Source organism: Chiloscyllium plagiosum, unplaced genomic scaffold, assembly GCF_037043375.1.
Source record: "Chiloscyllium plagiosum isolate Xiang-an unplaced genomic scaffold, Cpla_swu_hap1 HiC_scaffold_11, whole genome shotgun sequence".
NCBI classification, from domain to species: Eukaryota; Metazoa; Chordata; class Chondrichthyes; order Orectolobiformes; family Hemiscylliidae; genus Chiloscyllium; species Chiloscyllium plagiosum.
Window position 1 is genome coordinate 76,573,329 of NW_028270149.1, and position 19,231 is coordinate 76,592,559.

General features: G+C 42.6%; 1 protein-coding gene across 1 annotated transcript in view; it reads left to right on the forward strand.

The window, feature by feature from the left end:
- The window catches only part of LOC122557105 (transmembrane protein 182-like), a 51,990-nt gene extending 34,789 nt beyond the window's left edge, over window positions 1–17,201 (forward strand). Inside the window, exon 5 of the mRNA XM_043704424.2 lies at window positions 11,326–17,201. Coding sequence (XP_043560359.1) covers window positions 11,326–11,552 — 227 coding nt within the window. The 3' untranslated portion in view covers window positions 11,553–17,201. The remainder of the gene's footprint in view (window positions 1–11,325) is intronic.
- The last annotated feature ends 2,030 nt before the right edge of the window (window positions 17,202–19,231 follow it).

Consider the following 19,231-nt stretch of genomic DNA (forward strand, 5'->3'; position numbering starts at 1 on the left):
CATTATTGCAATCCTATCCAACAAAGCAGTTAGAGAGCCCATAATGTTTTCTGTAGCGGGCATCTACAAAAAAGGATCACAAGGAAGAGGTGAATGAACCTGCTGTGTTTGCATATGATTACGGAGCAGATTTTCTTGTTGGATCATTGGTGATACGGGAGTGGAATGGGTAGAGGAAGAAAATGAAGCATCACGTTAGCAAGATAGCTGGACAATCTATTCAGGATTTATTGCTCTACTGGGTTGTTTAACAGCGTACTGCAGCATTTTAGTTAAATAATGAGCAAATAGGATTCGTAGAAGGGCTCTGCACATATATCAAAAGTATAATCAGAATAGTAGTAGAGGATGACCATTCGATGCTACGATTCACAGCATTATAACTGGGACTATGTTACAGAAGACATCTTGTGGTTAAGTCAATGGACATAATTACATGTTGAAGTCTTTCCTAATCTCAAGATCTGGAGTAAAGATTACTTTCACGACTGATCGAAGTGGTGAGGAAATCCATTGCTTTTTGACTCACCAATGTTTTAATGAACATCCAATTCATAATGAATTGTCTATTAATTTTGCAACTACTAAGTATCCACTAACAATAGCAGAAATTGCTGGAGAAACTCACCAGTTCTATCAGCATCTGTGATGAGAAAACAGTATTTGTGTTTGAAGTTCAGTGAGCTTTCTTCCCAATTTGTTCCAAACTTGATGAATTTCTGCAGCCATTTCAGGTTTTTTTTGTTTCAGATCTCCTGTACCTGCAGGTCTTTGCTTTATTTTCCATTATTATGGGCCAGCTGTTGGTAGCAGTCAATAGGTTGTGAGTTTGGGTCATACTTTGGGAACTTCTGCTCAATGTCTAACCTGTTCACTTTCTGGAACACCGAGGGAGACTTGCATTTGGGAAGGTGATGACTTTGGGGTGAGATGTTAAACTGAGGCCTTGTCTGTCCTCTCAGTTGGATGATAAAGATCTTGAGGCGTTGTGTTATAGTGAAGCAGAAGAGGGCGGTTAGCACTGCTGCCTCACAGCGTCAGAGACCCGGGTTCAATTCCCGCCTCAGGCGACTCTCTGTGTGGAGTTTGCACGTTTCCTCCGGGTGCTCCGGTTTCCTCCCACAGTCCAAAAATGTGCAGGTTAGGTGAATTGGCCAAGTTAAATTGCCTGTAGTGTTAGGTGAAGGGGTAAATGTAGGGGAATGGGTCTGGGTGGGTTGCGCTTTGGTGGGTCAGTGTGGACTTGTTGGGCCGAAGGGCCTGTTTCCACACTGTAAGTAATCTAATGTAATCTAATCTAAGAGATGCTACTGTGTCTTGGTCAATATTTAACTCTCAGATAACATTACTGAAGCAGATCATCTGGCCAGTTTCACACTGTTGCTTAAAGGACAATACTATATGTCAGTTATTCTGGCAGGCAGGTTTGCTACTGCAGCACAGCTATGTTTAAACTAAGTAGCGGGTGGGAGGGGACAAACTGGATGTTTAAGAAAGAAATTGAAGGGAAAGTTAGAACAAGGGAAGTCAAGAAAGACAATTGTATCAATGAGGCAGAAAACTCAAAAAGGGATCATGCTGTAAGGTTGAGTGAAATAGGAATTGATGGGAAGGGTGAGGGCAGTAACAAATTAAAAATACTATACATGAATGCACGAAGCATTAGAAATAAGATGGAGGCACTTTTGGAAATTGGCAGATATGATATTGTGGGGATAACTGAGACGTGGCTTCAAGTGAACAGGGCCTGGGAAATGAATATTCATGGCTACACGTGCTATCGTAAGGACAGACTGACGGGCAGAGGGGGTGGGGTGGCCATGTTGGTAAGGGATGATATTCAGTCCTTTGCGCGGGGGGACCTAGAATCAGGGGATATAGATTCAACATGGATAGAGCTGAGAAATTCTAAGGGTAAAAAGACCCTCTTGGGAGTTATCTACAGGCCCCCAAACAGTAGTCTGGATGTCGGATGTAAATTGAATCAGGAGCTGAAATTGGCCTGTCGCAAAGATGTTACTACAGTTGTTATTGGGGATTTCAACATGCAGGTAGACTGGAAGAATCAGGATGGTATTGGACCTCAATAAAGAGACTTTGTGGAGTGCCTCCGAGATGGATTCTTAGAACAGCTGGTGCTGGAGCCTACCAGAGAGAAGGCAATTCTAAATCTGGTATTGTCTAACGAACCAGAATTGATCAGGGATCTCTAAGTGAAGGAGCCATTGAGAAGTAGTGACCATAATGCAATAAGTTTCAATCTGCAATTTGAGGGGGAGAGGGTACAATCGGAAGTGACAATATTTCTGTTGAATGAAGGGAACTATGGAGCTATGAGGGAGGAGCTGGCCAAAGTTCAGTGGTGCAATACCTTAGCAGGGATGACCGTGGAGGAACAATGGCAGATATTTCTGTGTATAATGCAGAAGATGCAGGATCAGTTCATTCCACAAAGAAAGAAAGATCCTAGGAGGAGGCATGGGTGACCGTGGCTGATGAGGGAAGTTAAGGAACATATAAAGTTAAAAGAGAAAAAGTATAACACAGTAAAGATATGTGGGAAAACGGAGGACTGGGAAGCTTTTAAAGAACAACAGAGGATTACTAAGAAGGAAATACGCAGAGAAAAAAATGAGATACGAAGGTAAACTGGCCAAAAATATAAAGGAGGATAGTAAAAGCTTTTTTAGGTATGTGAAAGGCAAAAAAATGGTTAAGACTAAAATTGGGCCCTTGAAGACAGAAACAGGGGAATATATTACGGGGAACAAAGAAATGGCAGAAGAATTGAATTGGTACTTCAGATCTGTGTTCACTGGGGAAGACACAAGCAATTTCCCTGAGGTAACAGTGGCTGAAGGACCTGAACTTAAGCGAATTTATATTTGCCAGGAATTGGTGTTGGAGAGACTGTTAGGTCTGAAGGTTGATAAGTCCCCGGGGCCTGATGGTCTACATCCCAGGGTACTGAAGGAGGTGGCTCGAGAAATCGTGGATGCGTTAGTGATTATTTTCCAGAGTTCGATAGATTCGGGATCAGTTCCTGCGGATTGGAGGGTGGCTAATGTTGTACCACTTTTTAAGAAAGGTGGGAGAGAGAAAGCAGGAGATTATAGACCAGTTAGTCTGACCTCAGTGGTGGGAAAGATGCTGGTGTCTATTTTAAAGGATGAAATTATGACACATCTGGATAGTAGTAACAGGATAGGCCAGAGTCAGCATGGATTTATGAAGGGGAAATCATGCTTGACTAATCTTCTGGAATTTTTTGAGGATGCAATTCTGAAGATGGACGAGGGAGATCCAGTAGATGTAGTGTACCTGGACTTTCAGAAAGCTTTTGATAAAGTCTCACATAGGAGGTTAGTGAGCAAAATTAGGGCGCATGGTATTGGGAGCAAAGTACTAACTTGGATTGAAAGTTGGTTGGCTGTTAGGAAACAAAGTAGTGATAAACGGTTCCATTTCAGAATGGCAGGCAGTGACCAGTGGGGTACCACAGGGATCAGTGCTGGGACCGCAGCTTTTTACAATATATATTAATGATATAGAAGATGGTATTAGTAATAACATTAGCAAATTTGCTGATGATACTAAGCTGTGTGGCAGGGTGAAATTGAGGAGGATGTTAGGTGATTACAGGGTGACCTGGACAGGTTAGGTGAGTGGTCAGATGCATGGCAGATGCAGTTTAATATGGATAAATGTATGCTTATCCACTTTGGTGGCAAGAACAGGAAGGCAGATTACTACCTAAATGGAATCAGTTTCGGTAAAGGGGCAGTACAAAGAGATCTGGGTGTTCTTGTACACCAGTCAATGAAGGTAAGCATGCAGGTACAGCAGGTAGTGAAGAAGGCTAATAGCATGCTGGCCTTCATAACAAGAGGGATTGAGTATAGAAGCAAAAAGGTTCTTCTGCAGCTGTACAGGGCCCTGGTGAGACCACACGTGGAGTACTGTGTGCAGTTCTGGTCTCCAAATTTGAGGAAAGACATTCTGGCTATTGAGGGAGTGCAGCGTAGGTTCATGAGGTCAATTCCTGGAATGGCGGGACTACCTTACGCTGATAGACTGGAGCGACTGGGCTTGTATACCCTTGAGTTTAGAAGACTGAGAGGGGATCTGATTGAGATATATAATATTATTAAAGGATTTGACACTCTGGAGGCAGGAAACATGTTTCCGCTGATGGGTGAGTGCCGAACCAGAGGACACAGCTTAAAAATACGGGGTAGACCATTTAGGACAGAGATGAGGAGAAACTCCTTCACCCAGAGAGTGGTGGCTGTGTGGAATGCTCTGCCCCAGAGGGCAGTGAAGGCCCAGTCTCTAGATTCATTTAAGAAAGAGTTGGATAGAGCTCTCAAGGATAGTGGAATCAAGGGTTATGGAGATAAGGCAGGAGCAGGATACTAACTAAGGATGATCAGCCATGATCATATTGAATGGTGGTGCAGGCTCGAAGGGCAGAATGGCCTACTCCTGCACCTATTGTCTACTGTCTACCCGAATTCATGTTCAGGACAATAAAAATTATAATAGTTAATTCTACCTTGTAACAATGATTACTGTTAAGTACATCATTGGTTCTAAGATACTTTGGAGCTTCTAAATCTCTTGAAAAATGCTATGACCCTCCCGAAAGAGCATTAGATTCCATTCTTGACAATTGATAATGGTTCCATGGTCATCAATTGTTTGATTCTTAATTCCATATTTTCATTAAATTCTCGTCTACTTTGGCAATGTTGAACCCAGGTCCCCGGAACACTACCTGGGTCTCTGGATTAATAGTTGAGAGTGTGGAGCAGGTAAATTGATGTTTCGGGCTGGAATTTCTGATGAAGGGCTCTGGCCCGAAATGTCGATTCTCCTGCTCCTCGGATGCTGCCTGACCTGCTGTGCTTTTCCAGCAACACACTCTCAACTCTGATCTCCAGCATCTGCAGGCCTCACTGTCCTCTCCAGATTAATATTCTAGTGATAATGCCTCAAGGCTATTGCCTCCCTGAATATATATAAAATAAATTTTCTTTGTTGTGTAGAGTCATAGAGCATGGAAACAGACCCTTCGGTGCAACCAGTCCATGTTGAACATAATCCCAAGCTAAACAAGTCTCACCTGCCTGCTTCTGGCCCAGATCCCTCTAAACCTTTCCTTTTCTTGAAATCCCCCATCACAGGAAAAAGGCACCTCCCATCTCTAAACCTCATGACTGTACAAGCATCTGTAATATTACCACTCAACCTCCTATGCTCCAGAAAAGAATGTTCCAGCCTATCCAGCCTTATCTTTATAACTAAAAACTTTCATACCCAGCATTATCCTGGTAAATCTCTTCTGAACCTTGTCTAGCTCAATAATAACAACCCCAACTGGAGGTAGTACTCCAGAAAAGGCCCCACCTATGTCCTGTACGACCTCAACATAACGTCCCAACTCCGATACTCAAAAGTTTGAGCAATGAAGGCAGGCATGCTAAATGCTCTTTTAACTATTCTGTCTATACGTGTCGCAAACTTCAAAGAATAATGTATCCTGAACCCCTAGGTCCCTCTGTTCGACAACACTACTCAAGGCTCTACCATTGATTGTGTAAGTCCTGCCCCTGTTTGTTGTACCACAATGCAATACCTCACATTTATCAAAGTTAAACTCATACTGTCAACTGATGTTCCCACTGGATTTAAAGATAAACTCCCTTTTGCTAATTTTTACTGTGAAGAAATCAAAACCACTGTTCGTAAGTTTCAGAACTGTACAAGCATTTAATTAAAACTGTTCATGCTGCTGATAAGCTAAAGCATGGCTTAAGTTCAATTTACTTTTTATTTGAATCCTAACTTCAAGAATGGGGATGAATAAGCTGATGTAGTAACAGAGAACAATGAATGCACTGCTCTGTGGCCTGAAGAGGACTCCTATACCTGAACACTAATCTTGGTTTCCACATCTCTGTGTCCATTCCCCTCTCCCATCCTCTTTGGTGAGGGAATTGCCTTGTGTTTAAAAGCAACAATAAAATTGATGATAGCTGCTACAAGTTCTTTACTTTAACATTGAGCATCTTCATCATTATCTAGTATAAGTGAATGGACTAGTTGAAGTCTTCATTCATTCAAATTAACTGTATCCAAGCCAGTCATACCGCTGTCCCCGAAGCAGAGCTGCACGCCTTTTATCATTATTACCATCTAAAGGGTCACTGATGCTCAGGCGTGCCTCCAGCTCAGAGTCAGCTGCTGTCCAGCTCATGTGATCTTTGTGCATGCTACTCTAATTCAGATCATAGAATGGCAATTGCTATCAAGTTACCAAATTGACACACAGGCCAGGAATTTTCCATTGGATTTATTTGGCAGCTGGCTGTCAACCAGACTATAAACTTGTTAAACCTGCTGTGAAATGCAGTGTGGATTTGTCCCTCCTTTAGGGAAAGGAGCATCAATGGAAAATGGAAAATCCCCAGAATCATCAGGCTCAATATAGCCATTGGCGGGGTGAATAACTTATGTAACCAGAACAATGTTGATCTACATCCTGCATCATCGCAGCGTTCCACTGTTAATATTAAGTGCCTCCATTAGTGTAGGGGAGGAAAGAAACATCAGGTAGCTGAACAAGAGATGATCTCATTCAATAGAATTTCCCTCGGCTCAGAATGATCTAGGCCCTGAGAAAGTTGGGGAAATTGTGTGAGATGGCCAGCAAGGGGATTCTGAATCTCTCATGAGCGCAAAGAACCATTTCCCAAAGTGGTGTTGAACAGTGAGGTGAGATTCTCATAGTGAGTGGTGAGGTGCCAATTTACATGCATTAGCATACATCTAGGTCTCACTATTACCCATTAACATCTCATTAATAAATCAGTTCCCAATCCCCTAACAGCCGGATAGAAACCAGACAATTCCTGACATGAGAGTCAGGGCAGTTCCCTGGTGATTCCAGCTCATCACTTCACCGTCCACATCTTCAACTTGGACATGTGGCACCAACATCTGAGGCCATTCTCCATGGGCAGCCACCTCCTGCAATCCCCGATCCACTGACCTTGGTATCTCACCTGCCTCACAGTATCATCATGGTTGATCTCCGTTCCACAATCCAGCTTACTGATTGGACCAAGTTGCATCTCAGGGCTGCCTGCTTGGTCTTACAGAGCTCAGTCACTTAATCCCTTTTTCAATGCTCACTGCATACTTGATAGTTGTCATCTCTTCCCTCAGCCACACCTTAATGGTTACAGTACTTCTGCCTTCCAATGCTACTTTACGTAGTCACGCAGTCATGAAGCTTGTCATGGTTGTCAGTGGTCATCAGTCAAGGGGGTAGGCATATTGCTGTATGGCACCATGCTATGTCAGGCTCACAGAAAATCATGTGCCAAACACACTACTTGTGCAACATCCCCAAATGACTGTCCATCTCAAAGTCTAAGGGGTGTAATCCTCAGTCAAGTCAAGAGCATCATCCAAGCATAGTCCAGGGGCTTGAACACGGTCAGTCATCCATTCGGGATGTGCACATTTAGGAACCCATTTCACAACAGTCAAGGGAATGGAAAATGGTCAGTCCTGATGTGGGGGTGGGGGGTGGGGGGTCAGCAGAATGGGGCTGTTATCTGGGAAACTACTATGTTTGGGAACTCAATGTTGGGGATTAGAGGCAGAAACCCAGGAGGCAGATGGGAGAGAGAGATGGAGAAGGGGCGATCTTCAATATGCAATGGGGGTGCATGCTAGTGCATGAGAGGGCATGAAATACTGCAGGATGTGGAGTTATCAGTTGTTACCACCACCAAGGTCTCGATGATGCAGGATGGTGAACATGACCACATTGTAGAGGCAGGACTCAGGAAGAAAAGATAAGAGGCGTGGACTTAATTCCAGGCAATGTTTGGCAGCATGTGGAGGGTCAATAGTGATGGGCTATCCAAGGACTGCCAGGAAGAATGGGACATGGTGAGTCGGGGGCACTCATGCTTACCAGGCTGAGCCTGAGATTCAGTGCCAAGTGCAGCTTGTGTTGCCTGCCATATTGAATCGACTCCTGAATAAGAACTATGAATGGAAAACGGCTGCCACAGCACCTGGAGTGGGTGGAGCCTGTGTTTCTTGCTGTCCCGACATGTGGGCTCCATTCATAAGTGACATGAGGTCCTTCAAGGAACAATTGCAGCAATCAGGCATTTGCATAGTATAAGGCTGAAGATATCTGCAATTATCGCATTGTGTGTGTGAAATGTATGCAGTATCCCACTATGTGGGATGCAGATGCTAGCCACATGAAGAAGTGGGTGGCCTTCCTATCCTGCTGCCTGTCAGGATAACAGCTGCAATGAACCTTTATGAAACTGATTCATTCAAAACAGCCTGTGAGTGATCTCTCAACCTTTGGCCCACAAGTGCAGAAGAGCTGCTAACAGCAATGTGCGCCCACATCCCATGACTGCATTTCTTTGCTCTGTTTGAGATGAGTTCAGTGCTGCAGCCCAGACAACAGGCTTTGCTAATACTGTAGACTTCCTCCAAATGCAGGGCATGATAGGCACCACATTGAGAAGGCCACACCATAACGCAACCGAGTTCATCAATAGAAAAGGCTTCTATTCCAGCGGGGTACAAGTCAGCTGTGGTCATCAGTATCACATCTTAGAGGAGTGTGTCCAGTACCCTGGGAGCTGCCATGATGCTCGGATCCTTGAGAGCTCTCAGGTTCATGCTACATGAAAGATGTCAGAGCCTTAGCAAGGCTTGTTACTAGGGCACAATGGCTACCCTCTGCCACCATGGCTGATGGCTCCATTGCATTCACTTCTGACCAAGGCTTGGCATAGTTACATTGCAGCTCATTCTTCCTCCAGGGTCAAATGGAGCCAACAGTAAGTGTCTGGGATGGACCTGGAAGGGCAGGATAGTATGGGCTGAATGTGCTGCATTATTCTAGCAGGAACTGCTCTGCACAATGGGAGCAGACAGAGAGGGGATGTGATGGAAGCTAAAGACCTGATGGAATGGGAAAAATCTCCCCCGGATGAACTTTAGGCTGTTGAGCAGGAGAAATATCACCTTTTACGTGATAGAACAATGCAGTGTGTGGTGCAACAAACCAGACAGGACTTATCTGATACATGGCTCCAGTAAATGGTGCTTGAAAGGCAAGCAACCCTTTCTGTCATGTGAGACAAACTCTGATCGAGTCCATTTGTTTATTTGTTGATTTTTACAGTTGCTGAATGAAAGTTGGTGCCTTCAAATGTTTGAAGAGTTTCCAGTATTGTGTTGGCCCCATGTTAAACTATTGATAAGATGTTAGGTATTAATGATGGTAGCACTGACTAAGCTAGATGTGATGTGGGATTAGGGTTAGGGTTAGATTTACAGTCAATTGTAAGGTGTGATGTGGTTAAGGACAGCTCGGCTATGTGGCTTAGTGCTTAATTTGCAAAACTGTAGAATTATGCTGTTCTATGTTCAATGAAGTGTCAGCCCTGGCACCCATGTGTCCAGTGGAGTGTTAGCTTGTGGTGGCTGTCTGACTACAAGCACAGTGAAGGACAATTCCACACTACCAATGCTTAATCTGGTGAATGGCTAAGGTTCAAAGATATCACTGGAGACCCGGGGATATCCTGGCAGTGATGTGAACTAGCACCGACAGCGAGTGGGAGAGTAGGACAAATGCAGCACCATCGGTGCATTGTACATCATTAATGGGATGAGAATGAGATGATTGTAAGAGAAAACTCAGCAGACCTTCTGGAGAGATGACCTCCATGAAACATGAATAAGTGACACTTAGCTGATTTCTGATATAATTCGGCCTTTAACTTTAATGACTTTGGTCTGTTCCTAAGAATGGGGTGAATTTCTTAACTGGAAGAGAGTGCTTTGGTCAAACTGGACTCCAATTTTGAAATTTATAAGACAAGGCAGACCAGTATGTGTCATTTGCAAGTTTCACTGTTTGCTTTTTATCTTTCTGGAAGGTTTATGTTAGTTCTGATCACAGATTAACATTTTAAAAATCTTAACTCAATTGGAACCCACCCCATTTTGCATTGAGTAGTTACAGGATAAGGACTGGGCAGTCAAGTATTGTCATGAGCTGGCTTGGCACTTGGAATATTTGATGCTGGAAGCCTCTGAGTTCATGTGCTTTGCAATTTTAATACCGAGCTTGTGGCCTTCCCAGGTTTCAGTAGACCTGAAAGCTGAAGAGAATTGAGAAGATCTACGGGAAGGAGATTTACACCATCAGAAGGAAAAGTAGGTATTCATTGCAACCTTGCTCAATTCTGTCATCAAACAGCATCCCAATACAAAGATGACTACAGTTGAAAAGAAGGATTGAAAAACTGTTATCCCTCACCAAACATCTCCCAGGAATGGCCCATCCAGGTTGGCCACCATAACTCCCCGGGTGCTGAAGCAGTCCTTGCCTGCTTGCAGTAAAACCTGGACAACATTCAGGTTTGGCTGATAAGTGGCTAATGCCAAGGCAAATACAGTGCAAGCAAGAAGGAATCTAATCATGTTCACTCGACATTCAATGGCTTTACCGTCACTGAATCCCTCACTGCCAACATTCTTGAGGTTAACATTGACTTTAAACTGAACTGTTATAGTCATTAAAAAAAGGCAACTGTTTATATGTGGCAGGGAATGCTAAGGAGTAACTCCCCCTCTGACTCACCAAAACCTTTCCATCAGAACCTAAGGACGAGTCAAGAGTGTGAAGGAATACTATCCACTTGCTGGAGAGTGCAACTCTAACAACACTAAAGAAGCTTGACGCCATCCAGGACAAAATAGTCCATTGGATTTACATCTCTTCCCTCACTTTAAGAACTCACAGCCTCAATCCCAGTGTACCTGGGAGCAATGTGTACAATCTACGAGATACATTGTGGTGACTCACCACTACACGGACTGTAGCAGTTCAAGAAGGCAGCTCATCATTACCTTCCCAGAGCAATTAGGGTTGTCAATGAATAGTTACACTCCATAATAAATAAACAAAACTGATCCAAATGTAAGGTTATTACATACTTAAAAATGTCTCTGATCATACCTGACAGCTCTACTCAGATAAGCTTTCTGTTTGGTTCTTGGAGCACAGTAAAGGTTTTTGTTAAAACTTGTACTGTTTATATTCTCCCATGTAAAATTCCTCAGCTTTTATTGGGAGCGCAATCTTTTACCATTGAATTATGTTGTAGATTAGCTGGTTGTGTTCAGATCAGATGGATATTTTGCCTTTTGCCAAAACAGTGTTAAAATGTGAACTGCCCCACCTCAATTGAGTTTCTTTCTTCGCAGGAATTTTATTTTCCATCCTGATATTTCTGTTTGTAATATGGAAGGAACTTGTTGTGGATTTGGAAAGATACATACTGCTGGAGAGAAGGAACAGCTGCATGGATATCCTAGTCCATGTGCAATACGGATGGTCCTTCATGTTTGCGGCTGCTGGGATTCCTTTGGCCCTGCTTGCTGGTCTGTTATTCTGCCTAACTGGCCACACCATTGAAGCCCATAACAAATAAGAGATGGACACTGGTGACTGGAGCTGCTAGCTCTTCTGTGGTGCTAGACTATGTTCAGTGCGAAAATCAAAGCTAGTCTTCAATGTTCCAACAGATTTGAAATTATAATAATGTCTATCTTGTTTTGAGATTCATAGAGAGGTGAATTTTCAGAAAATATTTTGTTGTGGTTTGATGACACTTTAGAATATCGAAATTTGTTTTGATGGCACTGAGTGTGCTGAGGAGCGTCTTCTGGCCTAGACTGCAATTAATCATTTTAGCAAATAAGCACTTCACACATTCATCTGGCATACCTTGGTCCATTGTTTTAAGTTGGGCATTAACCCCATGAAGTAGCCTGACAGAGAAACATCATTCAATCTAATCCATTGTTCACCCAGTACAATTATCAAAAGGAATTCCTCAGCTTTGATCTGATAGGACAATTTTTTTGTATTAGATTTTATAAAACCAAATGAAAACTGAAATTATGGTTTCAATAATGCTTTTATTCCATGACATTTGACTGAAAATACACACTATTTGGATATATCAGGTACCACATTTGGCTACATTAGATATCTTAATGCTTTTCTCATAATTTTACATTCACTGCACCAAATACACTGCACCAAAATGTTTCCTATCGCTGTTATTCAGTGATTGTTGATGTGGAATAAAAGCTTCACAGTAAATGGCAGCTGACTTTGATGTGTTTCTGACCAGCTCTTTATCCACATACTCTATAGCTGAATGTGAAAATGCATCCACGTATTTAGATCAATGACTGTTAGTGTATTATAATGTGAAAAATTTAATAATTGTGCTTCAAAAGCAGATAATTACTTAATAACAACTCTTGGAGTGCAAGAAGCTAGCTGATTTGATGCTATTGGTATGTTTAAATTTGCTGTTCAGCTTTCCACCATTATATCTGTATTGTAATAGTATGCTAACAAAGATTATCTTTACTGCACCAATGTTTACTGATTGTTCATGTGTAAGAAATATCGCATTGCTGCAAAAACACACATTTTGTATCACTTTGGGAGCAACACAAATAATCTTCTACTGCTTTGAAAATGCAAACTTAATCATTTTGAGAGCAGAAACAAAGCATCATTCATAAGAAGATTTTAGAGGGAAGGAACTCTGCACCACAACACAAGTATAATTTCAAAGAGAGAAGAATTAATCCACTTGCAAGACATCCGGTTGAGCAAGATTGAAGGCTATGCTAGAAGTTGCATCCTTGGCATTTATAAACACACAAAAGAAGTAGGTTGGATGAAGGTATCAGTGAAACATTTAACATGATGTTTAATTTCTCTTTCCTCTTACTTTAAAGCTGAGGTGAACTCCCTCATTTTATACGAATGCTGCTTGGATGGAGCCGTTTGAGTTTGTAATAGTATTACTCACAGTCATTTCCAGCTGACAAAGGAGCTTCCACCAATTCTTGTTCAAAGATTGTGTGAAGATTTTCCATGACACAGTGGGCATCTACAATAGGGGCTGGACCAGCATTTTGACACAGGAAGCCACAGCCAGGTGATTAGCAATTTTTGGGATCTTAGAATAACTGGCCATGGAAAGGTACTTAAAGTTATTTGACCATGAAGAAGGACCAGAATTGGAATCAGGAACACACTAATCTTAAAGCTTCTCACCACTGTAGAGAAGGGAATCTTTAAACTTGTCCGTGAGCATTTTGAAGTGGAAAAGGATTTTCTCTGATTGATAAGTGTTATTCTCTTTGGGCATGAGTCTGTGGATTGTAAAGTTTTGTTACTTTCTAATGCACTGAAGACTTGCAAGTTCCCCAAATACTACCAAATGTCTCTTGTGAATGTGGTGCCATTGTGTCTCAGTGTGAAGGTTGTGCGGGTTCAGCGCTGTTTACTACCTTCATTCCTCGTCTTTTACCAGAGATACACATTTCAACATAACCCACAGGCAATCACTCCGTCTCCCTGCAGTAATGTTTGCACCATGAAAAATTCAAATCACAAGCATCATTGACACAGAAACGTCCTTGATCGGAAACGTTGGTTGGGTGTCCTGCAACAGCTGATTAACTAGTACAAAGGATTCAGCACTATATTTAGAAAAGATGAATTGATTGGATGAACTGTGGTTTCTACACATCAAAACCTGCAGGTGGCCCAGCAGGTAAATGAAGACATTAATCAAAGTGAGAGTGTTGTCTATGAAGAGGACATAAACTGAGGCACTTAACACAAATTCATGGATCAAAGATTGGAGAACATTGATCCTCCTTTGATCTGACTCACCTGTTAAACCTCAGACTGACTATAATGTGGTTTGATCGGAAGAAAAATTCAAATGTCACGGTGCCTGCTGTATATCACATGAAGCGAGCTACAAGGGAACACAGACGGATTACAGTGATGTGTCATCTTCCATCTGAATCAGTCTTTTGGACTAGGTAGTCACTTATAGCTGATCTTAATTCATACAAAGATTCAGGTCTGATTACATTGTAGTGTTCTGGTTCTGATGTTAACTCCATTCTGAGTAGGGGCACTGCTGTAGCTTTCCTCTCATGCAAAGCCAGTGTCATAGAGTCATATTGCATAGAAACAGACCCTTCAGTCTTTACAAAATTACTTTCTTGACCCAGGAGGGCATTGTCCTTACAAGACATGGGAACGAGATATGGTTATCTATCCCTCAGAGCTTGCATCGCTTCAGAGAACTGCAGCATTAATCCCTGCAACAAAACTGGCAACAAAACTACCTCCTTTTGCACACTTATGTACCTCACCAAAGAAAAGATACATGATCCTTTCTATGTATTAAAGATTTGTTGTTTAGCGCACTTTAGTTGGTGCTGATCTGCAACACCAGATGATGGATCTGGACACCTCCATCATTGCTTCACAGAAATGAGAGAATTATAGAAGCTCACTGATACAGAGGAGCCTATTTAGCATACCCTGCTGCTGTTGGTTACAGAATATAACCAGCATAATGCTGCCTTCCAGCCCTGGATCACAAACCCTGCAGCTTGCTGCTCTTCAAGGAAACATCAAAGTATTTCTTACATGTTGCGACAGTTACTACCACTACAACTTGTTCAGGCAGTGAGTTCCAGGTCCCCTCTATGCCCTGGCTGAGGAAATTATTCCCCATCTGTCCTCTAATGCTTCTGTCAATTATTTTAAATCCATGTCTCTTCCACTACTCTCAGCCCGCATTTGACAATTTAGATGTGATTTAACATGCCAGGATTTTTTGGAAGGAAAATGAGAGAGATGAGGAAACCTATTTTATTCTATGTTTGTACACTTTATGCAACATGTTTCGATGTAACAAATCCCTGGTCTAAAACTTTGCTCTTACTTGTTTAAGGACTATTCTTCCCAATAGTTATCCAATAGTTGGGTCAGCGCACCAGGCCTGTTTTGAATGGGAGAAACCCATTCTATTGAAGGGATTTGACAATGATCACTCTGAGGTTAGTCTGTGCGTTACAGATTTCCCGTGCACTGGGACAGCAGAACGTGACTCATTAATGGTAGATCACTGGGTTCCCAGAATGTGTCAGAATCTTCCTGTGTATTGAACCTTGATCCTCTGGATTTGTAGAAATGTTTTTGCTTTGAGCTTCTATTGCTTTGATAATTGTGATTCACTGGTTTGGAAAGAAACCTTAAACGAAGCGTGAAGAATGCACCATGAAAACTTCAATCATCTTCTTTATACATTTCAGTACTGCCCTTTGATCAATCACAATGTAATCTCAGACAGCAGCTTGGAAAAGGCTGGAGCCAAGAAAACAATTCAAGGCAGGTTTAGTTTTCACTGCCATAGGAAGAGTGATGATATTCCCTGTAAACACTATCCAGATGTGCAGTCAACTCCTATCAGAATGCTTGAAATTGGCATCTTTCTTTTTAACATGAAACTCCTCAGACCTATTGCCCCTGAGGCAGCTCCTACTATAGTAATCTCATACCATCATCCACCATGACCATTCTCACCTCTCCTTCTCTCCTTGTAGCCTCACATCCTCATCTTCTGCCTCAAGATATCAGTAGCCTAGCAGCGATTTGAATGAAGGAAACATTATAAAGTGGCAAATTGGCTGGAGTCTGCCAATGATGGCAACCTTTGCTCATGTCTTAAGCTTATTAAGACAGGATGGACTCCAAAATAATGGGTTAAGAGCCAGTTCTCTTCAGTCCTGAAGACTGATCCCAAAACCTACCTGCCCAGGTCCCTGGCAATGGTTGCCCTTCTCACAGCCCCTCCACTGCTCCCACTTTTCCTTATTCTTTGCAGAAGAATCTGACAGATGGATTGTGACCCATTGTCTTTAAGTGAGTTGAGTGGACAGTGTCGGGCAAGATATGCCCTGATTCCTGACTTGTTCCTAATGGTGATGATCCTACCTGCTGGACAGGCCACTGCAGAGCCAGATGACCACTCCGCAGACTACAGAGGCATGTGCACCCTGCTTGAGACCACCGTGACCTGATGGCTTCCTTTGGGCAATCCCCTGGAGTGGTATTGAAAGCTGCCCTTGACAAACTGTGCCAGGAGCCCCCGACTGACAGCCCGCTCCATGGACATCAGACAGAATGACTTCACTAAGTTTTTGAGAAATGGTTGCTGCACATGCTGTGTGTTTACTGTCACGTGGAGAAGGTGTGAGATTGACCTAGCACCCTGACATACAACATAATGTACACCCCCATTGACTGAGGACTGCTGAGCAGCAAGGCAAGCTGCCTGGTGGGCTGACTACATTTAAAACTGACAACATAAGGCAAGGCATGGATGCTGTGAGCCTGCAGGTGGGCACTCAGTGAATACACTTTAAGAGGGCAAGTGAACAGCCCTGCGATGCAACCTGGTACAATCTGTGAGCTGGGTTCCTGTCCCCATGCAGAACGCATCCTATTGCGATTCCTATTGACAATGTACCCCACAGTGCAGGTTCAGAGTCGCTAAACATCCAACCATGGGTCAGAGAGGGTTTGGCAGATGTTGGATGTCAGTGTCTGGGGATGGACAGTGCATGGATTGTGCACTCTGATGGTGCAAGTGATCCTGGCGAACATGGAGGCTGGTGGCAGCCATTGGCACGTTGACCTCACCATGTGCCAGCTCTAATTTCCATGTCATGGTTCCTTGGTGTCTCTCCTTGTCAGGTAAGATAAAAAGAAGCCGAATAGTACTGAGGCGACATTAATGAGGGTTTTAACAAGCTTTCATCCTCATCAAATTGCGACTCGTTACTGCCTCACTGCTTGGCAAATGCAGAAAAGATGGAATGGAGTGCTCCTGACATCAAGATAGCCCTGACTAGACTCCTCAAGCGAATTGCACCATTATGATCAGTGTTGACACATCACTCATACCTTTTAAGATTGTGACACTGTTTCTGTCAACAGTGGCTACCCTTTAAATAAATACTTCATTAGTTGTAATGTACTTTGGGACTTCTTAATAATATGATAGGCACTGTAGAAATGGAAATGTTTCTTCAATTGAATAATTTTAACCACGTACATCTATTATTGTTTTGTAGTCCTTAATTTGACTTAATCACAATATAATTAGGCTAAGGGTTTTTTTTGTGAAGTATTTGATTTTAACACAGATTTTGTGCTCAGAACTGAATAAAATACATTATTTGTTCCACATGCACTTGGCCACAGCAATTCAATAGGTTCGTGTATGCTAGGTTCCTGTCAGCCGTAATTCTAAAAAAACGCCTCAGGGACCTGATCTGGACAGTATCCAGGCCTGGGCTGACAAGTGGCAAGTAACATTCGTACCACATAAATGCCCAGCATAACCATCACCAATAAGAGTCAATGTAACCATCGCCCCTTGACAGTCAATGGTGTTACCATCACTGAAACCCCCACTATCAATATCCTGGGTTTAATCATTGATCAGAAGCTCAACTGGTCTCACCACATAAACGCAGTGACTACAACAGCAGGTCAAAAACTCGGCGAACAGAACCACAGCAACGAGCACCCGAGCTACAAATCTTCTCACAAACTTTGAGCAGGTCAAAAGCTTGGAATATTGCAGGTAACTCACCTCCTGACTCCTCCAATCTTGTCCACCATCCACAAGGCACAAGTTAGGAGTGTGAAGGAATACTCCTTAATTGTCCCAACAAAACTCACGAAGCTTGACACCATCTAGGATAAAGCAGTCCACATGATTGGCACTGCATCCACAAGCATTCACTCCCTTCACCACTGACGCTCAGTAGCAACAGTGTGTACTATCTACAAGATGTACTGCAGAAATTCACCAAAGATCCTCAGACAGAACCTTCCAAACCATGACACTTCCATCTAGAAGGACAAGGGCAGCAGATATATGGGAGCATCACCACCTTCAAGTTCCCCTCCAAACCACTCACCATCCTGACTTGGAAATGTATCACTGTTCCTTCACGAGGTTAAAATTATTCACTGGGTCAAAATCCTGAAATTCCCTCCGAATGGCATTGTGGCTCAATCCACAGCACAATGTCTGCAGCGGTTCAGGAAGGCAGCTCACCCCCACCTTCTCAAGGGCAACTAAGGTTGACAATAGATACTGGCCCAGCCAATGATGCATACATCCCACAAATGAATAAATAAAACCCATGTGTTCAGGATAAGCGAGTACCATTTCCTTACCTGATCATTGTGACAAATTAATAATCTGCAGTCTCAGAACCATGAATGCTCAGATTAAACATTTAATTCAATGTTAAAGCAGGTGAAGAAAGGAGAATAAAGGGAGAGAACGTATCTATATGTACAAAACTGGAAGAAACGTGACAAAGCAATGGTCCAAAGATGTGCATGTTAGGTAGATCACCTATGCTAAATTGCCAAAGTGCCCACGGATGTATAGGTGAGGTGGATTAGCCAGGAGCAAAACAAGGTTACAGGGGTAGGGGAGGTAGGTGGGTTTGGGTGGAATGCTCTTCAGAGGGTCAATGTGGATTCAATGGATCATCACGTCTGTACCAACCATGATGCAATCCTAAACTAATCCCATCTGCCTGGACATGATCTTATTCCCTCTATTTCCCCGACTATTGTTTCGCATCTTAAACCTTGCTAACGTATCTGCTTTTACCTCCTCACCTCATCAAAAATCATGCACTTTCTCAAAAAACTCAATCTCGTCTGTGAGACAAGATCTTCCCCTTCAAAACCATGCTGACTATCCTTAATAAGTTCATTATTTTCTAAATAAAATAAAATAAATAAAATTCTAAATAAATTCTGTCCCTAAAAATCTTTTCCAAGAATTTCCTGACCACTGATGTAAGGATCACTAGCTTATAATTCCCTGGGTTACCCCAGTTGCTCCTCTTAAAGGAACAACATTGCATATTCTCCAGTCTTTTGGTACCTTATTTGTGGTTAAAGAGGATGTAAAGATCTCTATCAAGGCATCAGTAATCTCCTCCCTTGCCTCCTATAGTATCCTAGGAGAGATCCTATTAGGTCTTCTCTACCTTAATGCTTTCTAAAACACCCATTTCCTTCTCCTTCTTAATATCAACATGTCCTAGAATATCAAAATACCCCTCTCTAATCTTACCATCATCCATGTCCTTCTTGGTGAATACCAGTGTGAAGTAGTCATTAAGGACATCACCCACTTCCTCTGGCTCCATGTGTAAATTCCCTCTTTTGTCCTTG